Genomic DNA, 13,407 nt, shown 5'->3' on the forward strand with positions numbered 1-13,407 from the left:
GCACGGGGAGGGAGAGAGGGCCTGCACACCATTTTGTGCATGGAAAGTTGAGTTCTGGGGCGTCACTGGGCAAATCGGGGTCTCCTGGCTCCATTCGGTCACAGGAGCTGTGACAGTGGGAGAGGGGAGTGGGTCTGGGCGCTGGGAAGGGCGCTCACCCCATGGCAGCCCCCCAAGAACAGCCCCAGACACCCCAGCCCCTGGCTGCCACCACAGCTATCACAAGCTGAGGCAGGTCTCAGCGTCTTCCCATTTACACTTCAAACATGGGCAGCCCCCGGGCAGGGTGAGACAGCAAGGGCAGGCTGGGGCTGGCCAGCCTCTGTGGCAGAGGTAGGGCAGTGACGGAGGGGTGACGGCAGCAGGGCCCTTCCCAGGACCCTCCCCAGCACCTGCCCTCCATGCCAGGAGCACCCAGGGGACAGAGGGTCTGGGCCAGGGTGCCTCGCTAAAGCCAACATTGGCACAGCAGGAGGTGGGAGGTGATGGGGAGCACCCCAACACCCCCATCCCATGCCACCCTTTACCCCACAGCACCAGAAGGCAATGGGAACACACAGCAGGAGCCACAGGTGCTCTGCCTTTACATAATCCTGCTTTATTTAACCCTTTTGTACAAAACCATTTTCCCTACTTTATTTTACAAAGCCACCCCCGGCCCTTGGGGAGGGCTGGAGGAGGGAGAGGGGACCCAAAAAACCACAGAGCACCCAGCCACTTGCCCACCCCATGGGCACCCCATCTCACCTCTGCTGGGGCCTTGGGGTGGGTGGCAGCAGTGGGGAGAGCCCCAGTAGGGTGAGCGCTCCCCCGAGCCATGGGGAGCTCGGGGATGGGGTGGGGGGGCTTTAGCCCCACGGTCATGGTCTGGCATCAAATCCCGCTGCCTCCAGGACATCCTGCCTGCAGCTCCCAACCTCAGTCCCTGTCCTGCAACGGTTACTGCCACAGAAGAATAATAAATAGGCTCAGTGAGTAGGTGAATTTGGTACTAAATATAGGGCTACAACTTGATATATCCTCACTAGATAGAGAAGGGGTGGGGGGGGTGAGGGGTCCCCCCCAGCTCCTTGCGTACCCCCAGTCCCTGTGCACCAGCATGAACACCTGGGGTCTGGGTCTGCCTGGCCAATGCAACAGCAGGCAAAAGGGTGGGGGCCGTGAGAGGGACCCTGGGGGCGGCAGGTCGAGGGGCTCTGGGACAGAAAGAAGGGCCCAAAGGCAGTTTGGCCCCCCCGAGCCATAGGGAAGGAGCACGAGTGGCTCAGCCACCCCCTGCTAGGGCTCCCACCACTCATGGTGCCAGCACTCTGCCAGGGTGGGCACCCAGCGCAGACCAGAGGTGTCCCTTTTGGTCACCAAACATGGCCAAACTCCTGTGGATGGCCCCAGCTTTGAGCCCACCCCAAGCGGGCGGCCCTAAGGAGCCCCACTGGCCAGCCCAGCCCCATCCCTCCAGCCCAGAGCCCCCAGCACTGGGGGCCACGGGTCCCCAACACCTCCCCCCATCATTGTCCTTGAGCCCGGGTCCGTGCGCAGCCCAGCTGAGCCCGGCTGCCCGGGGTGCGGACCCAGCACCGTGCCAGCCCTACAAGTACGTGTCCTCGCTCTCCCGGGAGCTCAGGCTCTCCTTGGACTGGTGGTGGGGGGAGACCTGGGGGTGCAGCAGCTCCCGGGCTGAGCCAGGCGCCCCGTTGCCCTCAGCCCCAGGACCGTTGGCGGGGCTGGCCAGGCCCTTTTCTCTGCTCCTTTCCTTGCTCTTGCGGGCCTTGGGCACAGGGGCGGGCCCAGGGGGAACGATGATGGAGGGGACAGGCTCCAGCGCCTTGCGGGTGGGGGGCTCAGCCTCGCTGATGGCCTTGGCACCATGCAGGCGTGGAGGGGACTTGCACTGCAGCTCCCCGTGCGTCTCCCGCCACTTCTTCAGCTGGATCAGGTGCTCCCGCTCGATCTGACGCTCCGTCACTGGCAGCTCAATGACCTGCAGGGGACAGACTCGTGCCACCAGCATCTCCCCTGACAGTGGCACCTGGGGATGGCCTGGCACCCCAGCCACTGGGGCAGGGTGTGGGAGACCCCAGGGCAGAGGCAACCCCAAATCCAAGCCTTTTGCCAAGCCCCACCAGGGACAGCCTGGCAGCATGGCCAACTAGGCGGCACTGGGCCCCCAGACTCTCCCCAGCACCTCACCTCCTGCACCAGGAAGGTCTCCTGCATGATCTTGGGGCTGATGGCCCTCAGCCTCTCCATGGTCTCATACTGGCCCTGGCAGGACTTCAGCTTGTCCGAGGAGCCCAGGGTGTGTTTGAGCAGCACGAGGCCCACCCGGAAGATGATTTTCACCCCTGCAAGGGGAAAGGTGAGGCAGTGAGCGGCAGGCAGGACAGGGCGACACTACCACTATGTCCCTCAGATGCTGTGGGTCCCAGTCCCACTAGCAGTCAGGACACACAAGAGGGTGGATTTGAGATGCACATGTTCCCTAACCCTCAGGGGAACAGCCCAGTCTCCACCCCAGGCATGTGGCTGCCCCAAACCTGCCCTATCACATGTCCCATGTCCCAGGCACAGGCAAGCAGCCATGGCAGTGCTGCTGCTGCAGCCCTGAGTGCCGCCCGTGTGCTGCAGGTACTGCAGCTAGTCACCCCAGGAGGAAGAGGAGGATGGTGGGGAGCTTCTACCTTCACAGAAGAACATGTCCCAGACACGCAGGACGGAACTCCAGGGCAGCGTGCGGGAGAAGGCGCACATGAACCACTCTGTCATGTAGAGGATGGGGTCGATCTTCTGCTTGCTCAGGTGCTTGTAGGCCACAGGAGAGACCTTGTGCAGCAGTGAGAAGAGTATCTGCCCATCCAGCTGAATGGCCTCCTGCAGGGACAGCAGTGAGAGTCCCGGCGAGCGCCTTCACCCCTGCCCAGCCCTGGGATGGGCTCCCCAGTGCCTGGCCTCAGCCCACTGGCCCCAGAGGAGGAGCAGTCCACCCTCCAGACCTGGCTACAGAAGCAGAGCTGTGCCCATGGACACCGGCAGCAGAGCTACGCTGAGCCCCCCATCCCTGACTGCGGGATGCTCCTGGGGGCCACAGCACAACAGGGAGACCGTGGGAGTACTCAGGATCTCCCCAAGCTCCCTTCTTTCTCTGGGGTGAGGAGCTGGGGGAGCTTTTGACCTGGAGACATCACAGGTCCCTGCCACAACTGAAGGCACCACAGGCCCTTCACTCACCAGCTTCTCGCTGTAGTAGCCGGGGAGGTACTTCTCGCAGATCTGCACCAGGCACCAGAATGCTTGCTGCAAGCCAAGGGACAGCAGGTGAACACCCAGGTGTCCCAGGGGATGGCCCTGCAGTCCCCACCCTGCTCCGAGGGACCATGGGAGCAGGCAGGAGGAGGCGAGCACACCTGGGGTGAAAGGCACCTTCCCGCACCAACTGAGATTTGGGGTAAATGGGTGCCATGAATCAAGCACCCTGCCCACCAGCACCACCCTGAAGTGACCCACACCCTCCTGCTGGTCCCAGCTCTCCAGCCACTGGGTCTCCCTGCCTTCCCAGCCATGTGCTCATACCTCGGCTGGCATGTGCATGAGCAGGACGGCGGCGATGGGGGCCTGGGCCTGGCAGTAGCCCTCCTCCGGGCGGTACAGCGTGTATGCCTTCAGCACCCGAAACAGGTCCTGCTGCCTGTGGAGACATTGCGGGGAAGGATAGGTGGAGAGGGCACAGACGTGGCCTGGCAGTCTCCCCTGTGGACCCCAGTGGGCCAAATCAGCACGGGCCATCGCACGGTGATCCAGCACCACAGGCTGGCTGCTGGCCACCACTGTTCACCCACGACCCTTGGTCAGTCCCTGACTGGGATCCCTCTTCCACACAAACACAGGGCTACGGCACATGACAACCACGGCTCTGCTCTGGGAAGCTCTGCCCACAGAGGACCCATCCTGCCTGGATCTGAGAGGAGAGGCAGGGAGACAACCACCTCTCAGGGATACTGGCTGAGGGTGGGACCCAGCTGCAAGCACAGCAGTGCAGAGGCTTCCCAACACATGGGGAACAGCGTTTCCCTGGTGAAACAAGGTGCCACAGCCAGCTGCCTCCTCCCTCCACGCTCCTGCTATGGCAATTCCCACCCCACCTGTTGCTGGAGCTGGTGCCAAGGGCTAGGACCCACACACCAAGCTCCTGGGAAGCATCCTGTTTTCAGCCAGTGCCTGGATGCCCTGCAAGCCGGGGGCTGTAAGGATAGCAGGGGACACAGCGGGAGACACCCCATGGTGCTGGTCCAGCCTGGTGGCTGCCAAGCACCAGACACACAGCAGTTCTACTTACCCGTGGCCTCCACGTGAGACGAACATCTCGTGGAAGGGGAACTGCCGATGGAGATCCCGCTCGATCACATCCAGCCACTTTGGGTCCCCCGCAAGGAGATCCAGTTCCTGAGGCGGAGAGGCTTGGGGTGAGCAACACCCCACACCAGCAGGTTGCCAGCCCCACTCCAACATGTGGGGGCCGCAGCAAGCTGGCAGAGCAGCCACAGGGCTGGAGCTGCCTCTGCCCTGAACACAAGCCCCATCGGGTCATGCGGCAGCCCACACTGGCTGGGACGCTAGCCCCCTTGAACCCCACATGGCAGGAACAACCCTAACAGACACCCCAGCCCTGGAGGAAGCAGGAGCCATCCCAGCACTGCCCCCTCCACCAGCATCCCCTCCCCAGCAGTGCAGGAAGGTCCCTGGCTGCACTCACGTCAAACTTGCCGATGTTCTGCTCAAGCTTGACTTTGCTCCCGGAGAGGTACTGCCAGGCTCGGCCCCGCAGGGAGGGTGGGATCCCCTTCTGGCACCGCAGACGGATCTGGGGTGGGAGCAACACAGCCATCATGGCGGGGAGATGGCAGGGCAGCAGGGAACACAGACGCTCCTAGGGCAAGACGGGAGCCAGGCCCAGCACCGCGGTTGCAGGCTGGTCCCCTGCTGCTTCCCTGCACAAGGGGATGTGTCCCTGCGCCCCTGGGGACAGGGTGCCCAGCCACATGTCTCATGACAGCAGCTGGCATCGCACAGACCTATGGGATAGCATTGGGAGCTGCAGCCAGAGACCCCAAGGATCTCAGGAGGGCTCTGCGCACCCCCTTCTCCCCAGCAATGCTCTTAACATGTCAGCCAGAGCTACACCAGCACGAGGGAGCTGTGGATGGGTACCCGGAGCCTGGCCAAGGCTTTGCAGCTTGCAAACAGCTCCAAACAAGCCTGTCTCTGCCTCAGAGCAGGATCCTGCTGGGAGCTGGAAAAGCAAACACTGGATCCAAGGTGGGGAGCAGGTGGCTCACTCCCCATCCCAGCATGGCCCACAGGAAGCATCAGGAATGCAGCAGAAGGTTCCCCAAGCCTCAATCCAGCCCTCCAGCTCACCCATCAGGCCATGGGGAGCAAGGAGGTGCACCCTGCTCAGTGTCCCAACCTTCCCGCCCGCTTGTCCTGGGCAGAAGGGCAGGCCTAGCCCCAGCTCCTCATGCAGCCAGCTCCCGAGGCCGGCTCCGAGCCCACAGTCAGCCCCTAATTTCCTTGGCACAAGGCACTGGCCAGGACCAAAGTCCAGGCGATGCAGTGCCTGTACTTACCCTGCAGCAGGGAGCAAAGCCTGCTTAACCCTGCCACTGTCATCACCCCAGCAGGGACCAAAATCAGACCCACACACACATCCTGCCCCAGCTCCTGGGGAAGCAGTAGCACCATCTCCTCAAGGCCCTCAGCCAGGGCACGCAGCAAGGTGGGATCCCACGAGATGGGTGCTTTCAGCACAGTTACACCACATAAAACCCTGCAAAAACCCAGCATTGCCTCCACACCTCATGTCCCCATTCGGGTGGCACATGCCAAGTGCCAGAGATGTGCCAGGGCTCTGCAAGTCACAGCTAACGTACCCAAAGCCTCCCTGGGCCTTTCCAGCCTGCCCAGAGCTCCTTTTCTCTGTTTGCTGGTGTAATTCAGGAGCAGGCGGTTGTGCTTCCAAGCAGCCCAGCCCAACGTGGTGGTAACACCGCATCCCCAGGGGGGTTTGCTGCTCCCTTGCTGCAGCACTGCTTGTTTACTCGGGCAGGTCCCGAGCCTTGCGGGGCCTTTGTGCTTGCAGGAAGCGCAGCAGGCGATGCCCAGGGCGGCTGCGGGCAGCTCCGCCACTGCTGACAGCTCCCTTTTCAAGCCGGCTCCCCTTCCTGCTGGCTAAGCTGCCGGGAAGGAAGCCGCCTTGCTGAGTTTCGGTTCAGCAGCCCCTCCAGCTGGCCAGGCTCAGTGCAGCCAGGGCCAAGCAGCTGAGCATCTCATCCCATTGGCTCTGCACCAGGTCCCGCCATCACCCCTGTGCTGGGGTTACCCAGCTCCTGGGATCCCCCCCAGTGCCCTTCTGGGGACTGGGAGCATACCTGGGCTGAGGGTTGCTGAAAGCGTGTCCCTGAGGAGCAGTGGGAGCTGCCCATGCATCTGCCCTCCATTGGTCTGGCCGGAAAGGGCAAGGACTGGTATGCGGTGCTGGCACGGCTCAGTGCCACGAAGGACACAGGGCTGCGGCTCTGCTGGGATCCGGGCCAGGTGGGCAAGGGATGGAGGGTTTTGGGATGCTGGAGCAGTGCAGGTGTAAGCAAGGCCGGCAGGAGCTGGCCCAAGAGATCCCCGGGCTGTCAGCCAACCCTGGTGAGGCAGCCAGAAAGCACCGGGGTTTTTCAGAGGCACAGGGAGCTCTTCTGAAGCAACAGGGCCTGAGCCCACACTGTGTGGCCCCTTACCAAAGCAGCCAGGCTCCTGCCAGAGGAGGGACAGTCAACAGCACCCGAGGCCAGGCCTGGCCCCCTTTTCTGAGCAGCCCCAGGACTCCAGGCATGAAGCATCTCTCCATAGCAGACATCAGAGGCTCTGGGCATCAATTTTTGCTGCAGGACAGACTATACAGCACATCAGCCCCACAAGGTCCCTCAGGAGCTCAGCCCAAGCACGAGAGCGCTCCTCTGCCAGACGTAAGGCTGCCAGAGCATTCACCCGAGCCTGCAGGCCATGCTGTGGCACGGCCAGAGAGCAGCGGAAACTGCCTGTAGAACAAAGTGCCTGCCTGCTGCGTGCTGAAAAGCTCTCCCAAATCCTGTGTGAGCAGCCAAGAAACAGATGAGGGATTTCTGCGTCGTTCACCAGGCACCGAGTGGGGACAACACTCTGGGAGCACAGCACACGGAGTGGTGCCAGGAGGCTCTGCCAGCAGTGGGGAGGAGGAGGAGGCGGCCCTTCGGCCGCCCTCAGGCACTGCTGGTTGGTGCCAGTGGCCTCACTGCTTCCAGCAGACACACAGCAGCGACCTGGGACTTGCTCCATCCCATCTCTGCCTCGTTCACAGGCTCAGGAGGTCAGGGAGCAACAACGGACCAAGCCATGGAGCCACCCAGCACACACCACCAGAAGTCCCCTGGGGACCCCAGCTTGCAGACCAGTGTCACACACATCAGGCTCAAACATTTCCTACCTGGAATTTTTTTTTGGTCTACAAGATGCTCAGACCAGAAGTTTCCATGTCTGAACAATTCCCATAGCTGCCTGCAGGCAGCCAACAAAGCCCTAGGAAGGCTCCAGCCCAGCGGGGAGCAGATGTGGGCAGGAGTGGGCTGGCTCGGGGACTTGCAGGCTCAGCCCCCTGCCACACTCAAGCCTCTCTCCTGCAATGAGAAGCATCACAGGAAGGGAACAGCCCATTCAAGCCAACAGCATCATCCAAAGGCAAAGCATCTGCCTGTGGGGACCTGGTGATGACACACAGGCTGCCCGAAAGCCTTGAGAGGACACCGCTGCACCCAGCTGTCCCTCCCTGCTGCCTCCTCTCACCTGCACAGCTGTCCTGGGGCAGCCCCAGGGGACAAGGCCATCACTTACCTTCTTGTGTTTTTTGGCCATCCACTTGTCCCAGTTGTTGAGCATATCCAGCCACTTGGACTCCCGCTGCCGTAGCACCTCCAAGGGCACCTCCTCCAGCCTGCAGGGTGGGGGAAGAGGCCGGTCAGCATGGCTGCAAGCCCTCCTTGCATTGCAGGGCCCCATCCAACCCCTCCAGACCCTGGGTGCCCTCCTTGGCTGGCTGGCTGCCCTCCCCCAGGTGCAGAGCCTGTCCGGGTCACGCTCGAGAGTGTCAGCATGTTGACAGCTGCTCGGTGCTGCCGGAAGCGCTCACCACCCGTGAAATCAGCACACCAGCGCAGCCCCAACACCCCAGCAGTTCAAAACCTCTCGGGAGCATCATGCACTACACCCACCACGTGCCTGAGCATCCCTGGGGACCCGTGCCCAGAAAGAAGGGCATGTCAGGAAGGCGAGGAACCAGGGGGCACAGCCAGAGGCATTAGCTGAGCAAGGTCCAATCCCCCCCGCGGGGGCTGGCTGCAGGAGGAGAAAGCCGAGGCCATAAGCATCATGTCATCTGCGCAGCCCCAGTCAAACTCACACCCCGAAAGCCTGGCGCTGCGCCCGGCTGAGGGTCCCCCAGGAGGGAGGGAGGGGAGTTTTTTCCAGCAACAGCTCAGCCTAGCTGGGGAATCCGATTTAACCCTGCCGAGGCAGGCGGGGATGTTGCCGTAATGCCAAAGCTAGCTAAGCGGAAGCCGGCACTGCAGCCTCCAGCCCTCCCCAGGCACCCTCTGCCTTCTGTCGGGGGAAGCCAGGGTGACAGACAGCTCGGCCAGGCCCTGCATGTGCACATCTCAGGGAGAGCAGAAGCTCCTCCAAGCCATCCGCAGAGAAGGGCCAACTTCAGCAGACCTGAAGCCTTCCCAGGCTCGGCTCCACACTGCCCTGCAGCTTGCAGATCCCAGGAGCCACCAGATCCTTTCTGCGGACAGGGGTCCAGATGCTGAGCATCCCCAGGGACACGCAGAGCACCCAGACCTCTCTGTGTCAGGAGCCAGAAATCAAGCAGCATGGAGAGCCCAAGGCTACATCCAGCTGGCAGCACTGCCCCGCTCCCTGCCCAGCCCTTCTCTGCTGGGTTCCACCCACCACAGCAGGTCAGACAGGGCCAAGCATAATTGTTTCAGAGAGCAAACCCTCTCCAAAGGGATCCACTTTGCTCGGCACAGCCACCCCACCTCCCTGGCATGGGCCGGACACAGCAGGCAGCTCCCCGTCCAGCAGCACAGCCCAGCACGGGGATGGAGGGAGCGCTGGCCCCAAGCCGGGAAGCCTGGTCTGCTGGAGGAGCTGGGGCTCTCCGAGGCGTGGGAAGCTCGGGAGCACTGGACGCTGGATACAGGAGCTGGCTGCGGGCCCGCTGGAGCCCAGCCAGCCCAGACTGGAAGCTGTTACCAGCTGATGGCTGCTTGGCAGCGGGCACAGAGCAAGGACCAGAGGCAGTTCAGATGGCCAAGGTGGGGAGGATGGGATGGGGGCACCCCAGGCCAGGAGGCAGCGAGGTGCCCTATGCAGGCAAAGTGCTCCTCTGTACCTGCACTGCAGGTCACAGCTCCACAGCTTGGCCCTTCCTGATGCCCTCAGCCCCTCCACAGATGCCGAGATGCCCTACTTGCACTCCCTGTGATTCCCCAAAACCCTTCCAGCTAGAGGGACCCCAATTCTGCCAGCCCCAGGGGAAGGCCACGCACTTCTGTTTATCCACTCTTGGGAGAGGCGCGCAGCTGACAGAGCTCCAAAGGAGGGCAGGATTGGGCCCCAGCACATCTGCAGGGCATGGGAGGAAGGCTCAGTCCCCAGTGACTGCAGTCACCACACTGCTGGCACCCCCACGAGGAGCTGCTGCCTGCTGAACCCCAGAGACAGGGACATCCACCCCAAGCACCCAGGGACAGCCAGTGTCCACAAGGACGACAGCTGGCACATCCAAAGCATCCCCAAGAAGTGGTGGGTGGCCGGGATGGGGTGCAGCACCCCAGGCAGGAGAATTGACCTTGCTTCTCCAGCTCCGAGGTGTGAGCCTGGCAGGCAGGGACGGGGTTTATCACCAGAGCGATGCACCTTGCCCAGCACCAGCAATCAAACCTCCGGTGCCCTCTCTCCCCACGGACTAACCACGTAATGCCCATGGGCTCACGGGGGGTGAACACTTTGCTCCTCGGGGATGGGCTCAACTGACACCAGAGCGCACAGGTGGGCAAACCACAGGGGAGCCCGCTCCAGGTAACGTCCCAGCTGGAGAGAAGCAGGCTGCCACGCGTCATCCCCACTGCGATCCCACGCCTCTCCAGGCGGGTGTTGCTGTGAAACCATGGCCAGGAAGGTAAACACCAAATGCGCTGCCAAACCAGCTTGTCAGCAACCGGGAACATGTTCCTGGGTGCTGGCACTGCCCTGGGGCCCAGCACCTTGGGCTGGTGCAGCCATAGGCTTGCTCGCGGCTGATTTCGACTGCCCTGCTTCCTCCAAGGGCTTCCTCCGCGGAGCGAGGCCAGCACCTCCTCGCCGCAGCGCCTTCGCCGGTGGCTACCGACGCCGGTTCCCCTGGCAGGTGGCCGAACAACATCCCGGCCTCCACGATGGCCAAAAATACGCCGGAATCTAGCACTCGGAGGAGACGAGGCCCGGAGGTAACCAGACACTGACCTCGGCGAGGAGGCCTCGGCGCTGCTGGCAGCTCCCAGAGATCCCTCCCGCGGCAGGCGCAGCTTCCCAGCCTTTCCCCCCTCATCGATGCAGGGCAGACGGGGGTGGGGCGGGGGTAGGAATGGCTGTCGGGGTCCTTGCTCGCATCCTGGCCGCTACAGCCTCCACCGCGGGCACCAATGTACCGGGTACCGGGGCGGCAGAGCCGGAGAGCAGCTGTGGCACCGAGACTGGGAGCACGGGAGAGCTCCGGCCCCACTCCCATCACCGCGGCTCCCCCCGGGATGGAGTTAAGCACTGCAGAAAAGCGCTGCCGGGGGCACCGGGCGTGCACCGGCCCCGAGCTGCCCCGGGCTGCCGGGGGTAAGCCCACACTGGCCCCGCGGCGGCCGCACGGAGCCAGGCCGGCCTCGGAGCAGCACTACGGGCACCCACCCGTATCCCCATCACCCACCGGGATCAGCCCCCGAAGCCCGGGACCGGGGAGGACGGACCTTCGCGCCGCAGGGCGGGAAGACCCGAGGCCCCGCGACTCGGCCCGGCCCTACGGGGGCGGCGGAACCGGTAGCGGCTCGCCCCGAGCCCTCCGCGCCCCGGGACGCCACATCCCCCCCGCCCCAGCTCCACTCACGGCCCCTCGGCGCTGCGGCTGCCCACGATGAAACCGAACTTATCGACGCGCCGTTCCTCCGGGCCGCCGCCACCGTTCACCTCGGAGTCGGACCCGAGGGAGCTGAGCTCGTCGCCGCCCGCCTCAGACAGGCTCTCGCGGGTCCCGGCCAGGCTGTGGTGGCGGCCGCCGGGCGAGGCAGGCCCGCCGCCCCCGCGGCTCTTGGCCATGGCGGCGCGGCTCAGCGGCGGGTCGGCAGCCGCTCCTCCATGCCGCGGGCCACGGCGGCGGCCACACCCCCGACCGACGGGGCACGCCCCCGCGCCGCGACGCCATTGGGCGGCAGCGGGCCGCCCGCCAACCAGAGGCAAGGGGACCGACCGGAGCGGAGGGGGATTGGGCAAGAGGCTGGGTGGGAGCTGTCCGTCAGGGATTGTCCCCGCCCACTGGCGCAGGCGGTGAGGGGGGTGGGGCTACGCGAGCCACGGGGCGGGGCCAGGACTGGGCGTGGGGCAGGGCTGGGGCCGGGGCCGGCATCGGGCCCACACTGGCACCGGGTCCGTAGCGGGAGTGTGGTCGGGCCCGTACTGGGACTGGGTTGAGCCCCTACTGAGACCGGGACTCGGTCCATACTGGGACCGGGGTCAGGCCTGTACTGGGACTGGGATCGAGCTTGTACAGGGACCAGGCTGAGCCCATCCTGGGTCTGGGACCAGGCCTGGACTGAGCCGGGGCCTGGGCCCGGACTGGGTCCAGGCCGAGCCCATATTGGGACCAGGACCAGGCCCATACTGGGACCATGATGGGGCCCCTAATAGGGCTGCACCAGGAGCTCAGTGGGACAGCACTGGGGCTCCAGGGAGGCTGCATGCCTGCATACTGGGACTCTGGGAGGGCTGTGCTGGGACGGCACTGGGGCTGAACTAGGGTTGCACTGGGCTCATACTGGGACAGGGCACTGGGAGGATCCCTTCCCCTCAGGGGTGACTGCGCTTCAGTCAGGGGATGCTCTGAAGCTGAAGGCACGGATGTCATTCCGTTTACACGCATGCTGCACCCCAACCCTGCCCCGGCCCCATGGAGCCCAGCCCCCCGCTGCTGCACCCGCAAGTTCCCCATCTGCCAACAGCCTTGTCACCTTCACCCTGAACAGGTAAAACTGGCCTATCTCTTCGAAAAATAAAGCACAAGGATCTATAAGTGACAAGGTGACAGTGCCAGGATCTGCCAGGACCTGCCTGGGGTGAAGCCTTCCAGGGGGAGGGCCGCAGGGAGTGAGGCACCCTGCTCCATCCCACCTCCAGCCGCTTCCCACAGCCATCAGCCCAGCACTCAGTTTTCTGCCTCAAACAGCAAAGAACCAGGGTTTTATAAGAGCCAGGACCCCTTTCCAAATGGGTAGGGTGCTGGGTGAGGTGCCATAGGTCCGAGGGAACAAAGCTCAGTAAAGTCAGCAACAACTCAACCTATTTCCAGATTTTTCTGGCAGCCCAAGCCTTGCGGGTCCTCCCCGCTGAAGTGGACAGACTCTGATAACAGTTGTTTTGTACTAGATACACACATGCACAGTCTGTTACAACATTTATCAGTAATATTTAGATAGAAACAGGCTGGCAAGGCTCCACACAAGCTATTTCTAGCAGGAAGTTTTCCGGCCAGAGCACAGGGCTGGGAGCTCAGCCCTGTCAGGCTGGTGGAAGGGGCTTGGCTGAAAACACCACCTGAGCACCGGGGACAACGTTCAGCCAGAGACACCGAGGAACTGAAGGCCCTGCCAAGGAGCTCCTCAGGCATTGGGTGCCAGTGTGGTTCATGCCACCAAGCACAGCTAGAGAAGAAAAGCTGGGTGACCTTCAGCACAGTCCCATCATGCCTGGGCCTCGCAGCGGATGTAAAAAAGCGACTTCTCCATTTCAGAGTTTTCTTTGCAGTTTTTTTATCAGCTCTGGAAAACACCATTCACTGCCCAGTTTTGTTTTCTCTAAGATTGTACCTATTGTCTGCTTTTAAAAGCAAAAGGGAAGCGATTACCCCACCTTCCTGCAGGGCAGGGGCACCCCTCCATCCACTGCACACCCAAATGCCCTGCCCAGACGCTCAGGACTCAGCATCCTACGCCAGGGCCAGGAGCAGGCTGATGAAGCACAGCACTGCTCGCGGACACCTGGGCATCTGTGAAAGCCAGCAGCTGGCCACAGCAGCCAGGGGAC

The 13,407-nt window shown here is 63.2% G+C and overlaps 1 protein-coding gene across 1 annotated transcript; it reads right to left on the minus strand.

Annotated features, from left to right (window-relative positions):
• Positions 1-1,036: 1,036 nt before the first annotated feature.
• TBC1D10A (TBC1 domain family member 10A) lies at positions 1,037-11,493 on the minus strand. Its single transcript, XM_075110027.1, has 9 exons — positions 11,219-11,493; positions 7,915-8,014; positions 4,751-4,858; positions 4,334-4,440; positions 3,571-3,685; positions 3,229-3,294; positions 2,682-2,871; positions 2,191-2,345; positions 1,037-1,981 (listed from the first exon to the last, which is right to left on the minus strand). The coding sequence occupies exons 1-9, from the start codon at positions 11,425-11,427 to the stop codon at positions 1,589-1,591; spliced, it is 1,443 nt and encodes a 480-aa protein (XP_074966128.1). The 5' UTR covers positions 11,428-11,493; the 3' UTR covers positions 1,037-1,588.
• Positions 11,494-13,407: the final 1,914 nt, after the last annotated feature.

The sequence above is a fragment of the Phalacrocorax aristotelis genome, chromosome 15 (genome assembly GCF_949628215.1).
Source record: "Phalacrocorax aristotelis chromosome 15, bGulAri2.1, whole genome shotgun sequence".
Taxonomy (NCBI): domain Eukaryota; kingdom Metazoa; phylum Chordata; class Aves; order Suliformes; family Phalacrocoracidae; genus Phalacrocorax; species Phalacrocorax aristotelis.

Coding starts and splice junctions, on each gene's coding strand:
- TBC1D10A (XM_075110027.1), bottom strand. CDS start 11,427: ATGGCCAAGAGCCGCGGGGGCGGCGGGCCTGCCTCGCCCGGCGGCCGC. Junction 3,686..4,333: donor GTCTCACGTGGAGGCCACGG/GTAAGTAGAACT, acceptor ATGTCTCCACAG/GCAGCAGGACCTGTTTCGGG. Junction 1,982..2,190: donor AGACCTTCCTGGTGCAGGAG/GTGAGGTGCTGG, acceptor TGTCCCCTGCAG/GTCATTGAGCTGCCAGTGAC.